The following is a 21,915-nucleotide window of genomic DNA, read 5'->3' on the forward strand; positions in this document are numbered from 1 at the left end:
ACTGGATTCCAGAGGAAAACCAGACCCTTCTACATCATCACCGGACCTTCGGAGGAAAACTGCATCCTTCCACATGAGCACTGCTTCAACTGAACCACATCTGTCACTGCAAGAGGACTGCAGCCACCATTTAATGGGACTGCTACCAACACTCTGACTGATGGGGTGCCAGGTTGTATTCTGACTCTCTCAGTGTTTTGGAGTATTTTTTTTTTTATTACTGTATTTTTATTTTTAATTTTTCCTACTAAAAAGCTGTTATTCCTATTCCCATATCTTTGCCTGAGAACTCCTTCATTTCAAAATTACAATAATTTGGAGGGAGGGGGTTTACATTATCCATTTCAAGAGAGGTTCCTGCCTTTCTTAACAAACACCTGTCTTTCAAACCAAGACAACTTGCGACTGCACAGATCTTTCCACTCCTGTGTTCCTGCCTGCTTGATGCACTCATGCATTTTTTGACACAGATACAAGATGGCAGTAGATGAGATGCTGAGAAAATTGAATACCTTTAGTATGAACTGACTGGGAGGAAAATGGCAAACCCTAGGGTTTTTGTGGAGACAAAACAACCCCTATAGGAAACATCAAACAAAGAGCCAGCATGATTCCAGTGTGTTCTGGGTCTTACATAGTAATGACTGAATTTTAGTTGTTCCATAGCATCTTTTCAATGGTTACCATATTTTTTTCTGTCTCATATAACCTTCTAACTCCCTTATTTCCTCTCACATTCTCAGGTAACAAGTTACTGTAACTTGAATCTTTGCTGCTTGCCCTACCTCCTCCGACTCACATTTTCAAACAGTTTGTTTTCATTTTCCTCTTGTGCTGCTTCTCTATCGAGTCTTCTGGACCAAATGGTTCAAATTCTTTAAGACTACACTTGTGGCAGGGCAGAAGTTAACCATAACCTCTCAAAAAACCAAGTACAGGATGTTGCAAGCAAAACAAGGCTTCATTGTGATCAACTGGCTTTTTTTAGGAGCCTTCAGTGTCATCCTAAGAACTTCTGCTTAATTACCAGATTTATATTATCTTTATTGTTCTGTAGTGTTTCTTACCTGCTTCTTCATGATTTGAAAAACAAAAAACTATGATAATCAAAGAGACATAAATTTTATTAACTGCAGTGTAGCTTAGAAATTACAAAGGGCAATCATCAGAGATTTGATGTGTTTAAAGTCTTGTAGAAAGTCAGGAATAGAAATTCCACAATGTGTTAGATTATTGGGTGAGCTATAAAGCAAACTGAATGCATGTTTGTGATACTCATATTGGTGTTTTGAAGGAATGTAAGAAAAGAGCAAATGAGATACTGCATTGAATACCCTAAAACCATCTGCCTGAAAGATGATAACAACTATCTTTAGTGAAAAACAGCCCCCCCACAAAACTCCATTAAGCATGCTCTTGGATTTGCAAATAGCCTTTTCTCACTTTGTCTGAGACAGAGAATGGACTTATAACCAGCTGTTACTATGGCCTTAGTGCAGAAATTTGCTAGTAGAGGTAACTTTAGGGCTGAAAGTGCAAAAATAAAATGATAATGAAGATCCAGAGAGCTGTCTGCCAAGAAGTGTTGAGTGAATTGCGTGATGAGATGGACAAACCTGCCTGCTGCTGGTCATTGAACAGTCTCCTCCTAAGTGATGGCATCTGAAACAAAACCTGTGGAATATATTGCATTGGTGTGGGGTGCTGTAGCCTGTTTCTTGTCCTTGCAGCAAAATTAGCCTAGGGAGTGTTTGAAAACACACAGAGAGCTTGATGCCCGACACCCAAGAACTTCCCTGGGCCTCCAGTAAAGGCAAGCTGATGGGACTGCACAGGGGAAATCATGTTCCAAGTGTCCTAGAAGACACAGAAATGTATCAATAATGGTTAAGCAAACTAAGCAAAACTGGTAAAAGGCAATACACACTCCAACACAACAAGGAAATGCTTATCAAGAATGGCAAAATAAGGAGTTAGGAAATCACTGTGCCCTGAATTTTTTCCTTGAGTGGAGTTAATTATATTTAGGAAATATGAAATACCAACTCAAAATACATGTTTTTTTTTTTCCATCCCCCTATTGGTAGATTACTTTGTGACTATCCTGGAAAAATGTTCTGTTGTCCTCCAAAACATTTTATTTCACCCTCTTAGACAGACAAAGGAGCTGGTCTTGGGAGACACAGCCACAGTAGGGCCTGTTGTGCCACTGGAGCTGGTATGTGGAATTTTAACCTGAAAGAAATCTACAGTATTACGTACAGCTCCATTGTAAGTCAGGACTGCATTTCAAACAGTGCATGCTATTCTGCCTTTCTGCTGTTAAATCTAAATTACAACAGAGGGAAAAGCCAGTGGAAACTAATTGTATGGCTAATTAAAACAGTTTGAAAGGAAGCAATTGCAAGAAGAGAAATTGCATTATAGGCAAGAGGAGAGGATGGTAAATGTTTAAATATGCAGCCTCCAAGTGTCAGTTTTCCTCAGAGAATGTCCCCCATATAAGAAGTCTGCTATTCAGCCGTGTTCAACCTGTAGGGCAGAAAATTTTGTATAGGAAAGGTAGCGACTGGAGGCAGTAATGCTCATTGAGCTTTATGACAACCAGTGTGAGAGGCTTGGGATTGAAAGCAGATTTTAAGGTTTATTTTTCATTTTCTTCTCAAGTTCCTTAAAATGCTTAAAGGGAATGTGAAAAAAATTACAGTTCTTTCTTCCAAAGACAATGAAGAGAGAAGTGACTGAGAGCAGTAGACAACTTTCAAAGCAGTAAGCAGAGGACATAATGAAACCCAGTGAAACCTTGCTTGAAAAAGCTGGTCAAAAAGAGACAATGGATACAAAAAAGAGAAAAGTCATTTCAGTGGAATAAGTGGACCCACTAAAAAGGTACCTCAGTATTTAGTTCTCTAAAAATAGGAAAAGGGCAATAAAAGGCTCAGATAAGTCTTTCACAGATGTGAGCTAGAAAAAGGTAGACATTGAAATTTGGTCACAGTTTCTTTGACTTGCTTTGAATTTTATTATTTGTTAATTTATTGTTCAGCTTCTTTATTGTGGAAGCTGATAGGATTGGGAGTTTCTGTCTCTTTTGTATGCCTATATTCCTTTCTTTTTTTTTCTCCCTGCAAGTCTTATACAAATTCTTGTTCATCTACTTTAGTGCTTTTATTACTCCTGATGTACTTATTGCTGGATAGCACACATAACCCTTAGGCATACATTAAGTTGTCTTCAACCTTCCCTGGTTTCCTTTCCTGCCAGTTCTTCTGTTAGTTTAAATATTTATTTAATCTGTCCTGTACTCTATCTGCCTGTAATGTCATATGTGGAGACATCCCCACTTTTGACTTTAATATTAAAGCCAGTACCTTGTACATACATTTTTAATTCTTTCTCTTGTATTAATTATAGCCAAGTCCAGAATTGTGGTGTTTAGCCACATCTGTCTAGCCAGCATTTCTTCTGAGTTCATTTACATCCATGGGACTGTATTTATTTGTTATTGCATTGCCAAGACAATTTTTTTTACTTTTTATTTCCCAGGCATGAGTTCCTAGCGTTCAAATTAAGAGAAATTTCTTTTCTCTGCTCCTCAGATTTGTTTTCCTTGTACTTTGTGTATGGAAGTGCCTGCAGAAGCAGTGCTAGGAATTTCTCATGCCAGCATGATGCTGACATGTCATTTGCTGGGTAAGGGCTACCTGTCTGGCTTTTCTTTAACCTCAGTCCTGTTACTACTCTGTGAGTCCTGGTTTAGACAGGTGATCTCATCTCTATCTGTAGAAGAACCTTCCCTGGTAAAACCATTTTTTGAGGATCTAGAAAGCAAATGTTTAATGTACTTTGTCTTCTGTGAAAGCTTACATCAAATACCTGAATCCTGTCCTGGGTACTTTGTGAACAGACACGAAGTCTTTAATTCACTCCTTTTCTAAGGTGAACTTTAATCCAGCCAGATAACACTCTTTTTTGTCCCCCCACCTTTGATAATACAGCCACCCTCTACTGTACACATCATGGATTAGCTGCTGTGAATTAGTTGACTTTGTTTGTAGCAGTGTATATTTTTCATCAGTTGTGTTTAAGGGATTCTTCCTCTTTAGGGAAAGCCTCAATATTTGCATAACTTGCACTATTGAGGCTCTGATAAGGCAGGCAACCACATTATCATTTACTTTGTAACCAAAAGAGTTTAAAACCAATCTGCAGTATTGCTTTAAGTAAAAGTTTCAGCATCTCATAGCTGAAGTACTTCATGTCTTATACAACTTGAAATTTATTTTTTAATATTAAAGTGCCTCAAAAATGTCATTGCTGTAATAGTAAAAATAGATTTTGCGTATTTTCTGATATGTGGGGTATGAGACATAAGTTAGAGAATTTCTGTGAGCAGGAAAGGAAATACTTTTCTCAGAGGATTGAGTGAAGAACAGAGAGGTCAATTTTAAAACCTTTCATTTTGTGTGATTACAGCCATGCTGCAAATGCCATTTCACTATAAGGAAGGACTTTAAAATATACCTTATTTCCTGATTTCTGCTGCAGGTCAGATTAACAAAAATGGTTATTGTGTCACCCTAGAGATTCCTGCTTGCTACAAGACCAGACTTTAAACCCTATTTTTATTATTAAAAAGGCCAGCAGCAACAAAGACTATTTTACAAGTTCTGAGACGTTTTCATAGCAATTTGATCTTTATACACAGGTTTTTAGAACTCTTTGTACTGCAATTCTTAGCATATGTGAAATCAGAAAGTGGGGGGAAAGAAGCATGAACATTAATTTGCCACTTGCCTGGAACCCATCCCCTCCTAATGCCCTTCTTGGAGAACAAGTTTTGAATAGAGCAGTTGTTGGGTTCTTGTGATGGAAGAGCAGCATCTTTCAGCAGATGGAAGTGGTCAGGTTGAGGGGGCAACCTGCTAGTTTGGGGGTCTGATGTATGGTGCAGCTCTCTCCTACTCCTCTGGAATTGCCATCATACATTTTGGTCTTCAAGGAAAAAGATACATCTGTTTTTAACGTGGGTATGATTTCACCTTTGTATGCTGTTGTACTCAAGGACATCAATGATAAGAAAACTGACCTCTAGAAGAGAAACTATGCTGTTTCTCTTTGTTATATTTTAATAAAGTGTATATACTTCTGTGACTGTCCCTTACTGCAGTGATCTTTCTTCCCTAACTTATGTGCTACAAAACCAACTGTTAAAGAAAGATTTGACTCCGCGTAGTCACCTCTTGCTCTTTCCTAATCTTGTTTAGGAAAATCTGGCAGTAGTTAGCCAGCCAGTATCCTCGGGTATCCCTTGACATTATCTGCCTGTCTTCTCCTTATCCTGTGCTTTTAACTGCTCACACAATGTTTAGACATTTAATCTGCAATTTTTAATGGAACAAAACTTGATGAAAAGATGATTCTGCTGGCTTCAGCAGGGCAATTTGGATGCCTGCCCATATCGCTTAATGGGGATCTGTTGAGTCCATTATAGAAATTGAGTGTTTAAATTCATTTGTCTTAATTATGTTCTCAGAAAAATCCCTGAGATGTGTAGAACGCAACAAGACTATGATTTTTTTTCCTTCTGCTCCAAACCCCTGGTGAGATTCTGTATGATTTGAAAAATCCTTTGACTAGCTAGGAGGTGGAAAATGTATTGGAGAGAGCAGATGTTGGTAACGTTGTGTGATTCCAGCATTGTCTTGGGAACTGCCTGGTGGAACATGCATCAGTTCTGTTTCTAGAAAGCACATCTTTTTTATACAGTCCCTCAAGTGTCATCCTCTCCTTTGTCACCTCTGCCAACACTGCCCTCCAGCAGCATTGCTCCCTCCTGCAGTGTTTCTGTGCCAGCAGCACGCATGGTCCTCTTGAATTTCACGGGGTAAATGGTGATGGTGCCAGGGCACCGCCCAGTCCTCAACCAGAGCTGCATGCTGATGCTGCAGCCTGAAACCCTCAACCCACCCAGTCCCCTCCACCCCATGCTGATGCCAGCCCAAAGCCCTCTTGGTATTTAATTCATAGCTCTGCCTTTTGTCCTCACACTTGACCATGGATGCCCATCAACAACAGCTGTAAAAATGAAAGAGGGGCTTGTTTCAATGCTGCCTCAAGCCAGAGGTGTTCAGCAGCCAACCATTTTTGACAAGTCTAACTGCAGTATAGCTGGTTGGTGTGTTTTGTACTATTGAGAGAGAACGGGGATATGCTTTCCAGTGATTCCCAGGGATGGAAGCACACAGACTAATAAAGGCTTTTGGTTTGTTTTGCTTTGTCTTAAGTTTAATGGTTCTAAAAGTAGTTTTACTTCGAGTGTAATGGTTCCTAAATTAAAGCAAATAATCTTTCCCCTTCTGGTTTTCTTTTTCACTGGAGCCTTTAGGAGTTTAATCTTTCCCCAGAGGGGTGCTGTGTGCATGGCATGCTGCAGTGCCTCTTCTCATGGCAAGAAGACTGTGGTGTACATGTGACCATCCTGGTGACTGAACTACACTGCTGGCAGGAAGGAGTGTTTTGCTTCTGCAGGGATGCTCCTGCCTATAAGGAAGGGTGGCTCCAGGTGTTGGAGACCTGGGCAGCTGAGGCTGGAAGTCAGCACCTGCCTCTGCCAAAAAATCTCAGCATTTTATTGTTGAGATTTAACACTTACTCTAAGCATTTTATTGCTCCTGCTTAAGTAGTTTCTAAGCTTCAATCTTTCACAGTTTGTGAAGTTTCAAATGTTTTTTTAAAATCTGTTTTCACTTTCCCCCATCTCTGATTGGCTGGAGTGTGTTACTGAATATGAAGATATGAGATTCAATCTATATATGAGATTAAAGGAAAGTTTATCTTAAACATTTTATGCTAGTAGGCTGGCTGGAGTTAACCTCAGTTGCAGAATACTACTAGTTTGAAAGTTTATAGTCTGTAAAGTATTCTTGAAAGCAATCCTGTATATTTGGCTAAAAAACAAGCTGACTGAATTGAGTGAATTTTGATAAATAAAGTTTTAATTGTGTACACTGCACAGAAAAGCAAGAATAGTGTGTAGGGTAAGTGAATGATGGTACCTAGCATTGCAAAAGTACTACTGTGTGCAGAAATACTACTACAATAAAAGCCTACATACAGGAATCAAAGATGACTTGGAAATAATGCTGTTTTCAAAACTGAAACACACAAACCCCCCAAAAAACTCTAGTCTCAATATATTTGTTAAAATCTTGCTTTCCCTGATTTCTGCTGAAAAACCTTGAGCAGTTTGAGTCTTTCAGGGAGCACTGTCCTTTTAGGAATCTTGCCCTGAAATACTATTTTTATTTAAGTAGCCTAGTTGCTGCAGTACTTGATGTGAAGCTGCCACCATCACTAAAGTCTACTTGTATGAAGTATGATAAGGCTTGTAACAGAAACCACCCAGCCAAAAGCTTTCTTCCCCAAAACACTCTCCCTGAACCCCAACGTATTTCTTTGTTGTGGATTCATCTTTATTTAAGTGGTAGCAAGTAGGGGACTTAAACCATGTAGGTGCTGCAAGCTCAGTTGTTATCAGCTGCTCTTCTCCTCTCCAAGTGGGATCTCTGAGAGCCAAAAAGCAAGCAAAATCATAGTGTTGCAAGCTTGGTAAGCAGGATATCTGTATTGATTGGGTGAGGAAGTCCAGGTAATTCATTGGGTTTATGATGGGGGACGAGATTTGGATGCTTGCCTACCCATGGTGTGGTTGTACTTAAATTTTTTAAATCCATGCAGAGAATCCCCATCTGAACAATCTTCTAAGTCCTGGGAATGGGGAGGACGTGGGCTACAGAGCTATACTAGTTGCAGGTCAGATCATCCCAAGGTTGAGATCAAACAAGATGTTTGTGTTTGAAAAGCCTTCCTTCAGCACCCATGCTCCAAGTTGGACAGCTGATGGATCTGGAAGCAGTGTATTAGCAAGATGGCTGATCTAAGGCAGTAAGTCTGTCAGCAACTTGACTGGGTTCAGCTCCAGAGCAGCTGGCATCAATAATTATTGAACAGAATGTATCTCGAAATGCAAGAAATAAACTCCATTTCTTTTTTTATTTTAATCCTCTTTACTGGGGGTTTCTATCCCATCCCAAGTTTGCCTAACCCAGGTAAAGGTTGGTTTTAATGATTTCTTAAGTGTTCAACAGTTTTGGAGGTGAGTGAAAATAAACATTCAGTGTTTCTCTACCATTCAAATATGTACTGGGAAAAGAAAAACTACCTGTCAACTAGCAGCATCATTTTAAATTGGGTAGTACAGTGTTTCACAATAGCAGTGTTTAAGTGCTGGGTTTGGGTGATAGAGGAAATTTGGTATCTTGCTTGTACACTCAGGAATTGAGATTTTGAAGTAAGAATAAACCCAGGTCACATAACATGGTAACTTCAGTTTTTAATCCTAATCCAGTTTCATAAACCAAGATTTTCTGTTAACCAGAAACAACAAACCTTATGAGGTAAGAAAGCAGCTGCAAGGCTCGTGTTAAGGTTGTATTGATGCCACAGTGGGTTTCCATAAAAGGTGTTATTTATACAGTGCTGTCCATAGGGCTCCAAGCATGACTGAGTACTGGAATCTGTCAAAAGTGAACAGAAAGAGGGGGAAGATGCTGTGAAACATATCACTTCTGGAGGAGCTACAGAGCTGTCTGAAACTGTTATAAAGAGAACCTTTAACATAATGTGTATCGTAATTAATGTAAATGTTTTCTTTTTAAATTAGATGCAACAGTTGGAATTAGCACAGATGCAACAAAGAGAAGCCAACCTCACAGCTTTGGCAGCCATTGGACCAAGGAAGAAAAGACCACTGGATTCATCAAGTGTTGGATCTGGGCTCGAGGTACAGATGTGGCTTGCAATGACTTGCATGGTGTTACATCTTCAGACTGAATTACATTTGTCTTTCCCTGTAGGAAGAAGTGAGAATTCTCTCACATGAAATGATTTGTTGCACTCTGTAAGAAAGCTAGTTTGTGTGTTAGGTGCTTGAAAGGATTGTTTCCGGTAAATTTGATGGGAGTGTGTAATTGTGTGTTAAAGGGAAGACTGTGCATAAGAGCGCTGTGTGTAAAGGGCTGAATGAAATGATGACTCAGAGAAATTCCCATCTGTAGTGGAGGGAAACCAAGCTGTGGTGGCCTTCCACAGCAGGTAGTTGTCATGGCCCCTTACTTGAACTCACAGTGTCTGGTTTAGATGGCTTTTAAAATGGCTCTTATTTTGACATTTGACTGTGGGCATTTATCCATGCATAATGCATAGGCACTCTTCTCAAATATTCTGTGAGTTCACCTTGGCTAGGTTTTCCCAAAAAAAGCAGTAGATAAGTCAGTAAGCTAGATTGTATACTTCCTACAATGAGGCAGATCATCTTCTATGGCTCATGTTGAATACTGAAGGTGCTTTTAACAAATCATTTCTGATCAAATCTCTTAATGTGCTGAAGAGTAACTGCTGCCGGTACCTGGGAAGCTTTTGTGACTTTAGAAGTCCCTTCTGAGGAGACTGATAGCCTACTTCTGTTAGGGGTCATCATCCTTGCTGGAGATGGGAGAAATTTGTGTTACTGGCAGTTTTGCCCCTCTATCACAAAGCTTCAATATTGCTCAAGTGAAAAGCTGGTTGGCCTGACATAGTCACAATGAGCAGGAGCCTGGAAAGTAACTCCTGTGTGGAAGCAGTGGTGGTAAAGTTTTCCTGTCTGATGAACCTTAAGTCTTTTTCATTCTTGTTGTCTTGAAAGCTTAAATAGATGGTGGGATTGAAAATACTCTGTCATTTTTGCATAGTGGAGTCTGTGAGGACCTTGTCCTCAGTTATTTGCAGTGTAACTGAAACAGTGGTGGAATCTGTCCTGTAGATTTTTTCTTCATCTGGACTGTGGCAAGAGGCCTCACTAAGCAGGTGGAAGAGAATGTTCAGTGAATTTTTAACTTGTTTTTTCCCTGACATGAATACAGAATCAGGTCTTTGAATACTCCCTGTTAACCACAAGTGAAGGGAAGCAATCTGTCTCTAAACAAGCTGCAGAAAGCAGCGTTCACAGCTTTTGAGAAGCTTTTCTTCTCTTTGAAGTTTTTTAATGCACTTTCACATGAAGCTAAATGTATGGTTATTTTTTTTTATAATACCACTGGAAAAACTTGAAAAAATCAGTCTAGCATAAGAACAGTTTTCCCCATCCTTTTCTCATCTTCCCCCAAGCTTCTATCAGGTAACTATTCCTGTTCTTCGTAGTGGTTTTCTGTAATTATTGCCGGATTTGTTTCTGAATATTTAACAAGTCTGCCTGTTAAGTACTTTTCAGTTATTTCTCATCATCTGTGGTATGTCTGCTTTATTAAAAGCTTCATGAGATTATGCCAAAGCAAGGCAGATAACAGTGTTGCTGTTGAAAGCTGGTGATCCATTACTTACTTTGCCACTTCAAAGGAATGTGGACATGACACGCCTAAAACTGACCATAAACCTTGATAACATTCCATTGTCACAAATTTACCTGCTGTGTTTTAAGCAGCTTCTCATATAGGTTGCCATACTGGACTGATTTGTAAGGGCAGTAGGTGGAACTAATTCTGACAGTGAAACTATTTTTGCTTCTTGCATGCAAGCTCACATTCCAGTGCCTAGTTCTTAGGCTTTGTGCTACCAGAAAACACTTCTCTGCAGACTTTTTTTTTTTTTCTATTTTGTGAAATTACACAGGACAGCAATCCTTGAAAAGGATGTTTAGATTTAAATGTTTTTAAGTGTCCCAATATATCTGAGCAGGATTTATAAAAGGCTTAAGACTTCTCATGTAGAATTAAGAATGGTTTTGACAAACACTCTCTAGTTCAAGAAGCAGAACATTTGTAATACATTCATGATAACATGGCAAAACATCCTGAGCAGTAAACAACATTCCATTCTTCAGAGATGAAAGGAGGTCTTTGAAACTGAAAGCAAGTACAATATGGCCTTAGGCTGATACACATTTGGGCATCTTTAAAATCATCTTTTTGGGCAACCTGTCTGAGAATAATTTAAACAGGCAGGATATGCTTTCTCATTTCAAATTGCAAATACAGACAAAATACAGACAACTTTACTCTCAAATAATCTTAAATGCCAGAACTTCTAGACTGTGCAATGGCAAGTAAATCTGTGCATAATACTCCTGTGACCTTTTTATTTTATAATTTATTTTTTTAAAGCCTAATAACTTGGTATACAGGTATGATGGAAGAAGTTATTCCTAAATATGAATGATATTTAACATTATTGAGTGAAATCACTGATGCTAACTGGATTAAGATTTTTAACTACGACTTCAACTTTCTTTGGATAATGTTCTTTGTACAGTGCTTGTGTCTCCTATGGCCATATCAACTCTGTACAGCTTCTTTTTATGGTTGCCTACTGCAATAATTAAAGGAAAGGAATTGTTTTGAGCAATTATTGACGCAAACTGAAGCCCTAAGGTGTTTGGGCAGACAGAGAAGAAATAATCAGTTACAGAATGTATTAAAAAAGTGAAACTCTGTAAGCAAATTTGTCGTATAATTGCCTTTCTTTATTCAGTACCAAAACGTAATGGATACTGGGAAAGTTCAGTTTAGCAGACTGGGTTGGTTGGATCTGATGCCTACTGTTGCAGTAAATGTGAGGAGGGCTCACACCAGCATTTTAGGGAGCATGGTATCTAACTTAGCATGGGACCTAACTTATCCACAAGTGATTATCTGTGTTTAAGTGGGATGATTCTTCAGCCCAAGGTTTTCTCTTTCTCCACACTCCAGCACCGGGTTTTGCCCTCTTCTGAAAAGTCTTTTTCTAGAGATAACTGGGCACTACAGTTCCTGCACGTTCATCTTATTTTGATGTCTGAAATTGTGCTTTACTTGGTCTTTCCAGGAGACCTATTATGGGTCATTTTAATGTGGTAATTAGAACATGTGGTGACACAAGCATGTGCTTTCCAGCTTGAAGTCTGCTTGCCAGCAGCCTCATCATCTCACAGTGTAACAAGTACAGAAAGAAGCTCTTGTCCAGAGGAGTGCCTGTCAACTAATTAGGACCTAAAAGCAATGTAAACAGAATAATCTATATATTCCCATGATGGCTTCTATATCTCTAAAGTTGAAATAGCTGTAAGGACAAATCCATGATGATCCTGGAATGAAAAAATAAGGCTAATGCTCTAAACCTAATTAAAAAAAATAAAGAAAATCCATCAGTATAATGGGAATTCTTTTTCCTTTCTTGTTGGAAACACTAGTTTGGGTAGTTTTGCATGTTCTCTTCACTGCAACTTAACATTTGAATGGTATTGTTGAGAAAGAGTAATTTGAGAAAGCCCTAGTAAGAAAATCCCCTATTGTGAAAATGTGTTAATTGGTGCTACTTATAATCCAGAGGTGGCAATATCTTCATCTCTCATTCTTATCCCTCTGGATGCTTTTGGATACAATGAAGGGGAGAGGCCTTTGGATTTGATTTATATGTCTCTTGGGGTTTCTGAGTTTGTTACCCACCTCTCCTCCTCCCATAGTTTGAGGGCATGTGGTAAACAGTAATGAATTAAAGGGTAGGAGAATTGAAAACGAACTCATCTTGGGAAGGGAGGACACTTCTAAAACAAATAAGAAAAAAGTAAACTTGAAACCACAGACTCATTTTCCTAATTCTTTGTTCTGTTTCATAGCTTTTACTGGTTGGTAACACATCCCATAATGTTTTCAATGCTGATAAATAGTCAAGGATTTTTTTATCTTTTTAATTAAGTTTTACTGCTTTTCTGTTGACAAAGCCATTTTGGAAACAGTTTTGTCTCATTCCCACTGTAACTGGAATCTTAGAAATTTGAAGACTACAGTTCCAAGTCCTCAAACTTTCTTTCCTTCTATTCAGAGGTATCTTGGGTGCAAAGTTACCTTTAGCCTTGAACCATGAGCTGTGTATTTGTGCAGAATCATGCAACAGGGAGGAAAAAAGTCCACAGATGTTTCTGAGAGTAGACCCAGAAGACTGGCTGTTACACGTATGGTTGTCATGTGAGTACTGTGGCCGGGCACGTCTTCTACTTTGTATAGGAAAACTTAGTTGGATACTTGTACTTCTGTGTAATTTTTTGGGGTGAACTACTTGCTTTGCATTACTTTTGTGGCTCCATAATAACACATTAAGCACTTAGAAGTGATGCAGTCTCTCCTGCCCCAAAATGTTATTGGTGCTGAGTTCTTCACTTGCTTTCTTCCAGGCTGATTCCACTCACTGACTCAGGAGTGTACATCTCGTGTCTTTTCTTCTTTTTGCCAGATCCAATGGCAAAGGAGATTCCTCCTTCCAGATACTGCTTGTGTCTATTCTGTCCCCTGCCAAGACTGGCTGCTCTGTTAGTAAGTGTGGGTCTTGCTTTCTCACAGGTAGTCTGGCTTTGCTGTGGAAACTTAAGCTACTCCAAGCAGTTGCTACATAAGTACATCATGCTGCTGATATGCTGTGGTCAGTGCACAGCCATTTAAGTACTTCCTTTCTGTCAGACTCCTAGCCCTGGCCAACATACTTAAAATAATGTGATACTTTCAGGGTTGTGCACATCTAATAGAGCAGTCCACGCTTGCAGTCTCCTTCTGCAAAGAAGTTTGGCAAGCAAAAATGGGAGAAATGCCGTGTTTACCACAGTGGTCATTGTTCCATTTTTAGCATTGACTGTGGGTGGAGGAAATGAGCTTGTCATCTTCTCTTGTGTCTGCCACATCTGATCATTGTTAGGAGAACTTAAACTTACCCTTCTTGCTTTACAGCTTTGGGATGCTGGTATGCATATTGATTAAACATATTCTGTACCTGATGCTTGTTTAAGCTTTGGAAATGCTCTTTAGGTTGACCAAGGAAGAACTAAGCCTTTGAGCAACAAGTTCTTTCTGCAGAATGGAACTAAACCCAACTGTTCTAAGTGACTGGGGAAAAGACATGATTTGTTTTTTCTGGTGTTTATGCTCTTGTAAGTGGTAACTGTAGAGGCTACTGCCACTTTTTGGCCATAAGCTCTTCTGATGAGGGAACACCCTAACTCAATTTATCAGCTTCAGTATTGGTATTAAGGACATGACTGTGTCCAAGTGTGAATTTAAAGGCATGAATTGGCTCTGTAGCAAATGATAGCTCTCTGTGCAGTGAGGCCACTGCCTGGTCTTTGGCATGGGTACATGAATGTCTGCTAAAGTATTTTCTTAGCAGCTGCATAAAATTAATTTAAAAGCAATCACTTCAAATTGGGCTACTTATGTATAAGTATATGTTCATAACCAGGCTACAAAATCTGTTTCTACACTTCAGTGGTTTCCCTCACTTTCTCTGTGTCTCTTTCTGTCTCTGTCACCTCTTCCCCCAGCCCACAGGTATTAAGTGATACTGGAGGGTGAGGTTTTTCCTACTTTGCATATGCTTAATGTATGCAGACTCTTGATTTCAATTTCTGGTTCTTATTTGAACTCTTGGACAACTGAAGTGTCTATGATATGGTCATACCTTTGGGGAAGAAGGGACCTAAAGTTACTGCAATTATAAAATGTCTTCAGCAACTTAGTTATCTGTTTCAAGACCTAACAAAGCACAGCTCTGTCAGCTGAAGAGTTTCAGTTTCTGTGCTGAATTTCCTGGCGCCTGCCAGTCTAGGCCATACACTTGATCTGAATTTTTCCCCATGTAAATAGGCAAAAATATTCTTAACTGCCATTCACACGCTTCAGAAATACAGTTCATTGGCCCATATTGTGCCTTCTCTGTGCTAGAGATGAACTTAATTCTTCTTATATGTGAAAGATATCTGCAATTTAAATGACTAATTGCATTGTAGCTTTAGGCTGAACATATTGGTAATGCACAAATGTTGATGACATGTGAAGGGTCAAGAGATTTATAATTTAGTTGACAATACATTGCTTAAAATGATGTGGCAAAGAGCCAGGAAATTTCAGCTTAATAATTGTCTGTTAACTAACATGACATATTTGTATAGGATTCATTACCTCCAGGTACAGATTAAGCATCTGATGTACCCATACGAAGTGACATGCGTACATGAATCTTGGGCATAATAGTGAATAAACTGACATTGCATTCACAGTAATTTGTTTCAATATGTAAAACATGTTTTTGCCTACATTTGAAAGGACTTGTAGGAATGTTGCAATGAAATCTGAAGAAAAACGTGTAATTGAATGGAGTCTTCTATTATATAGATCTGACAGCTCTGTGAGGCTTTTTTGTAGGCTGCAGATAACATCATAAGTACACGTTTGTTTTCAACTGCACAAGAAGCAGTCTGGATATAGAGATCTGAGTCTTTCAGCCATTGGCTTGAGCTACCCTAATGGTCTGTAAGGTTAAAAAAAAATAAAATCCCTAGACCCCAACCTAACACAACCAACTTTATTTTTAAAAAAGAAGCATATAAATATTGAGTCATGTAATATTTTAGTGTTGCAAATGTGGGAGGATTTCTGTCAGACCAAGGTTTGTTAGAATAGGCAGCATCAGTAGGCTGGCTTGCCACCAAACAGCCATCAACTTTCACTTTGTTTTCTCTGGCCTAGATTAGATAGATACTTGTGTGTATGGACAAAAATGCCACAAATTTGACAGGGTCTGTTCCTTTCCCCCTGGCTGCTGGAGGAGACTCAGGTAAGTGCTTGAACACAAGGTGTTAATCGTTTTTTAACCCTTGCTTCCTCCTATGAGACAGGAATGTGTTCTGTGTTTTACAGCTGGGAAACCAAGTACAGCATACACTAGATATCACTGATCTTAGTGTGACCACATGTGACAGAGGTGGGGGATGAACCTGGATGCTTCAATTCACTAACTCATACCACCTTTCAGCAACATCTCTGCTGCATCTCTAGCTGTCATTTTTCATGTTTGGAGATGTCATTGAAAAGTGTTTCATGACTTTGGTTCCTTCTGCTGGTGGTATTTTTGTAATGTGCAGCAGAGCTGCAGTCGCAGTTTGCGCTCTTGGGATCTTGGCTCTGGAACTGTGATATGTTTATATCACACCAAAAATTGAAATGAGAACACTTGGCTTGTCTTTTAATATTTGACTGAACACTTTTCTCCCTTAAAGTGTCTCCCTCCCAAGAGTTTAAAATTTTGAATGTTGGTTGGTGTGAAGTCACTAAATTTGGGAAGGTAGCATGTATTCCTCAAGGAACAGCTCACTGAACCTGACTGGAACTTGGTGGAGAGGAAGATGTCTGCAGATCTCTCTAAGCTTTGTGTCAGGACCTGTAGAATAGCTCTGAGCAGTTTTGAAATCCTTGTCGGTATCCATGATCTAGGCTTGCAGATGCCAAGCTCCTTGCAGACTAGAAGTAAGGTGGTAGTGGTGACTATGTATTAACTTCACTCTTGCCTTTTCAGAGAATTGGTATTTAATTCTCCATCCAGCCACTGGAGAGAGCTCTAGAGATCTTTAAACAGGTTTCCAGAGCAACCTCTGAATGAAACTGGCTGTTCAACAGCTTGGGACTACAGCAGGAGCACCACAATGTGTTCTGCTGCCAAGACCAGTGAGTGTAATTGATCTCTGTCAGGTGTATATAAAAGGCTCGAAGGGTGAGTGACAGAGCGCTGCTGTGGAAAAGTTGCTGATTTGGCTCTATTCTGAGGATACTTCAAAAGCAGGACTGCTGCTGTTGTGACCTCCTGCGGCTGAATTTAAGCCAGTTGTGGTCTCAGTACTGGGAAGGGTGGTTTACAGTTGTGCAGTTACACTGCTGTAGTGCCTTACCTGCCTTACAAACAGGGTCTGTCAGCTGTGATACCCAGGCTGAATGGTAGAATCTACACTGGTAGTTGGCCCTCCTGGGCTGCATTTCTCTGTGTCCTGTCCCTTTTGGAAGGAAGGCAGGGTGCTGAGGCTTTACTGAAAGGCAGGAACTTAAGGTAAACAAAAAAAAAAAACAAGTAAGAAAAATAGAAGTTGCCAGTTAAAGCACTAATAATTAGAAGTTGCAGAAGGGGGATGTTGCAGTACCCTTTGCAAGAATTGATTCTACAGGGATGCATTTTCTATTTGCTTATCTTTGTACTTGTCTGTGACCTGGTTGAAATAGGCAGCACTTTTTCCCCTAGAAATAGACAAAGCTGTCTTGGGATATGCTAAAGACTAGCAGTGAAGAATCCCCCAAAACAGCGAGACACAAGTAGTTGCTGCCTGAATGGGAGGAGCATAATAGACATGTCTGGGAGCAAGGAATGGGCTGGTGTTTTTCAGGTCTCAAAAGCTTTTTGCTTTTGAGGAAGAGGTATTTGTGATCTAAAGGAGAGGATAATTGACTGTTGCCTAGGGCCAGACAAGGTTGACCTCCTGCCCCATAGGAATTTGCTCAAGTGGAGCAGCAGAGGATGCTCCCCTAAAGTGTCCCTTTTGTTAGCTTGAGAACTCAGAGTTGGGCATTTCTAAAGTAAAGTCTTGGACATTAAGAGAGACGTCTGTGATGGTTCTTTGGGACGTGCAGATCTTGGACCACTGCTTGGTCCAAGTTCCAAAACAAAATCAGGAAAAACCAGTGTTTCAATATAACTGTGGAAGATACGGGAGATAGTGCTCAGCACTGTATAAATTCACTTAACAGGGTTCCCCAGCATGTCCCTATCTGACCTAGGCTGTCTGTTGGCTTCTTTAATTTTAAACCATCATGTACTTTGAAAGAAGGACACTTTCCTTTTAACTGTGGTAGGAGCTGTTGGTTGTCAAAGAGCTCCCTGGCCCATCCAATGCTGTGCTCAGTAGCTTTGATAAGCCAGAGTGATGCTGTGGGAAACTTAGAATTGTGAATGGCTGTCTTAGTAAACAGGATAAGCTTTGACTTTGGATGTGGTATTACAGCATAATATCACTTTATGTCTCTGCACTGGGCATGATGGGTGAGAATTTAAGAATAAACAAATCTGTAACTGTGTCTCAGACTCGGGCAGCTTGGTGCCTTTGCCCTGTTGTAGCATCTTGCAGCTACAACAGCTTCCAAAGTGGGCTGGGGGATTTGTGCCTTCTGTCTTGTTTTTGTAAGAGTGAACAGGATTGAGGTGGCTTTGTTTGGTGTCTTTTTAAAGGTAAGACTTCTAGTCTAATGACTTATTTAGAGAAAAAATACTTTCACCTCAATAAAGTTCTTTAAATTATAAAGGACATTGCTGTTGGGTTACTGAAAACCCTTGGGGTTTGTTTCATTTATAACATTGCCTCGGGCCTTCTGCTGCATCCTGTTGGACTGACCTCCTTTTCAACCCGTGCTGGCAGCTGCATTGCGGAGCTATCTTTTCCCTGGATCCTTCGGGGTTGTCATATGACAAACTTGAACTGTGACCCTTTTGTGTCTTACCAGGACAGCAGTGCCCTCTGTGCAATGTGGCCAGCAGTCTTCCCCACGCACGCATTTGTTCCAAGCCATTTAACAAACTGAAAGTTTCAAATGATGGCATTTCATAGTGTTTAATAGTATTGACTGTAAAGCAAATGAAATGGTGCTGAATACCCTGCGTGCTGCTTGTAAAAAATACAGCTTCCATTTCTGCTGTGTGCCCTAGGTTTTCTGTGGCTAGCATGTGCTCTCTGGTGAATCTCTTTATATTTTTAATAAATTTCAATGCTTCCACCCTAACAACAGTAGCATTTGCTGCTATATGTAGTCCAGCTCTGGTAGTCATTTCTAATAAATGGGGGGTTTAAACAGATTTCTCTAAGCAAAGTGGGCAAAGTCATTTTGCAGAAGTCTTGCAGAGAGTGTTAGGGTAAGAATTGATATAGTTAACACTGCATCCAAGCAACACCATCTCCAAGTGGTGTTGATGCTGGCAGGCATTGCCTTGCTGAAGTTACAGAGACTGAGCACTCGTATTTGTACAAATTACATTCATTACCAAGAACCCTCCAGTAGTGATAAGAGACTGGCTGTGCAGCACAGATTGGCTCCAAGATAAGTAGCCAGTCTATTGTGCAGCTCATGGTAATCTTCCTCTTCCCCACCCCTAATAATAAATCTCGGGGCATTTTGGAAAGCATGGGGGTTGCTCGTTCCAGTAGCTTGAATATAAAACTACTAAATATCATCATTCCCTACCATTTGTATTTTCGTAACCAAGCAAGGCAGCTGACTGAGATGGATGGGCTCAGATACAGTGTTCTGAATATCTGGATGCTTTCACTGAGTATTTGTTGCCCCCTTAAAGGACAGAGCACAGATGATGACTGGGATGAGAGTCTCCTCTCCATGTTCCAATGCTAGGGTGAACTCAGAGTGTGACAGTTTTCCTCATGAAGAGGTGGAAACCTCTGGAGCAAGCAGTAGTAAGAGCTGTGCACAACCTAGGGCTTTGCATAGGTACTGTGTTACTACCTTCTTCATAGCTGTCTGATCCTTTCTCAGTACAAGTCTGTTTAGCAGACTTCAGTGAAATGGCTGTTATTTATCTTACCATATTAGTATAATTTTAAAGGAAGAAAGAACTTTGTGGTTGCTTTGTCTGAAATAAACCATCAGCTGGCAAGCGCTTGCTTTGTCTTTTTCAGTATCTAATGTGCAAGGATTTTTTGCATTGCTGGTTTTCAACGTGGAAAGCTGAATATCAATGGCTAGTTTTATACAAGTAGGCAGTATAATCCAACCAGTTTAGTTAAAACTTCTATTTACATTAAATTGTAATGGTTCTGATGGGTTTTTTTCTTCCTCTCTCCCCCATTTAGGGTTTGAACGGCAATGGAATTGCTGGATCATCAGGTTTTAGCCTTACGAAGCAGATGCTCTGTCCAAGAGTAACCCGTGTCTGTCTCAGGGACTTGATATTCTGCATGGAACAAGAGAGGGAGATGAAGCATTCTCTACACTTGTACCGTGCTCTTCTGAAGTGATTTGAATCTTGCATTTCACCGTGCTGTCTACTGCCAAAGAAAACACTGAAACATTGTTGCACTGTCTTGAAATTCCAGTTTCTGGAAAATGATCCGTTGTAAGGATAACTCTTGTTTACAGATAAACATTTTTATTAAATACCTAACTTAGCACCTGTAAGGTTTTTAATAACAGTTGGCTTAAATCAGTCTGTAAACCAGTGAAAACACTGAGCTGCGCACACAAGCACCTATCTGCTTGCATTTCACTGTCTTACAAGCTCTGAGGGCTTGGTAACTGTCCCCAGTTTATGTATGTCACTTGCTTCAGTACTCCAGAGACTGCAACATCTGTTCTATGTGTAGTGCCACCTTCCAACCCAATCTTATTTAGGGAAACAAATAATGGCACAGCATAGCTTGGCAACTGTATTTCATCGTGACCCAGCAGTCAGTAAACACACTAATGTATTGCCTGTCTGACTCAACAGCTTCTGAAATTTTCTTGGTTTAGAATTACTATTGGATGCTCATTTATGGAGATTAAAATAGCAAGCAAAAGGAATGAGGGGTCCTTTCTACCCCACACTTTGGCTCAATTGCCCTCAACCTTTCCTCTGAGAAAGTGACTGAGGGGTGGAGGAAAAATCAGTCATTCTTGTGATTGAAGTACATCACAAAATGTAGTTAGGGCATACTTGGATGGTCATGGAAAATTTGGAGTTACTAAAAATACAAGGAGTAAAAGATCCTAAAAATGGGGAAAAAAAAACAGAAAAAAGAGTTTATGTTTCTGTGGATACAAAAAACCGGATTGAACTTGAGCATAGATGTAGAAAGATACGAAAAAAATCTGTTCTGACTACAAAAAAGGGATAAGTTGACATGCATTGAAACTCTGGAGCTGAAGACTCTCCTTGGAGAGGAGCAGTGTTTGCAAAGAATAGGATTCACTGCTTCAGAATATTGTTTCAATACTTTATTGTGGTGTAACAGGGAAGCTTCTCAAATAGAAAGTATTTAGACAATTGCTTTGTTTCCATTCAGGGAGGAGTAGTACTCTGGATTATAAAGACTGTTAGAACAGACTCAAAGATTGTAAAGACTGCCTTGTGGTGGAAGGAAAGCCCTCTGGGTCACCCTTCTCCTCAGCCTCCAAACATGTTGCCTTCCATGACACAACGCTGTATAGCATGGCTGTTTCCCAGGACTGGTGGGAAAGGCACTGACTGCATTCACAGAACCACAGAATATCCTGAGTTGGAAGGGACCCTCAAGGATCATCAAGTCCAACTCTTAACTGAACAGAGATTGAACACAGAACATTATTAGCACCATGCTTTAACCAACTAATGAATGGCTTCCTGCCAAATTTTTTTTTCTTCGAAAGAACAAGCTTCCTATGGTTACTTGGCATGCTGCTTCAAAACTTGAAGCAACTATTCATACAACTATTCTGCACTGTCAGAACCACTGCATATGGTTACCAAATTCACAAAGTTGTGAATCGGTTATGTTCGTTTTTGTTGGAACAGTAGTAAACAAATCTAGTAAATGAATGCTGTAAATTATTTATATATGTATATATAGCATATATATATATATAAGAAAAACAGTACTTTGACTGAATTATAGTTTGCAAGATATTGATGGCATTGGGCAAAATTGTTTTGTATAATTAAATGCTTAGCTTTACTTTTTATGTAAAGTGCAGCATTTTCCATATTTGTGTACTGTTACCTTATTGATCAGATGTTAAAAATTATTTTAAATACTGCATTAAAGCAATTATTTTATTAAAAATAATTAACTGGTAGCTTTGTTTCCTGACGTGAGAAGTTCAGCATCTGAAGCTGTCAGCACCGTGACTAATGGTGTGACTCAGAGAGCGAGCCCCAGCTGTCTGCCCATCACAGGAGCTGGCATGGTTTCCTCATGTGACATATTAACTATGGACATCTCTGTTTGAAGGGGTTTTAAACAGAAGTAGGTGATAGAGAAAAGGATTGCTAGAAAGGGGAGAGATGGGCAGG

The 21,915-nt window shown here is 39.7% G+C and overlaps 1 protein-coding gene across 1 annotated transcript in view; it reads left to right on the top strand.

The window, feature by feature from the left end:
* Positions 1 to 21,623, top strand: part of TAF4B (TATA-box binding protein associated factor 4b) — a 72,144-nt gene extending 50,521 nt beyond the window's left edge. Inside the window, exons 14-15 of the mRNA XM_033060474.1 lie at positions 8,726 to 8,845; positions 19,739 to 21,623. Of these exons, the coding sequence (XP_032916365.1) occupies positions 8,726 to 8,845; positions 19,739 to 19,903 (285 nt within the window). The 3' untranslated portion in view covers positions 19,904 to 21,623. The remainder of the gene's footprint in view (positions 1 to 8,725; positions 8,846 to 19,738) is intronic.
* Positions 21,624 to 21,915: the final 292 nt, after the last annotated feature.

Source organism: Catharus ustulatus, chromosome 1, assembly GCF_009819885.2.
Source record: "Catharus ustulatus isolate bCatUst1 chromosome 1, bCatUst1.pri.v2, whole genome shotgun sequence".
Taxonomy (NCBI): Eukaryota; Metazoa; Chordata; class Aves; order Passeriformes; family Turdidae; genus Catharus; species Catharus ustulatus.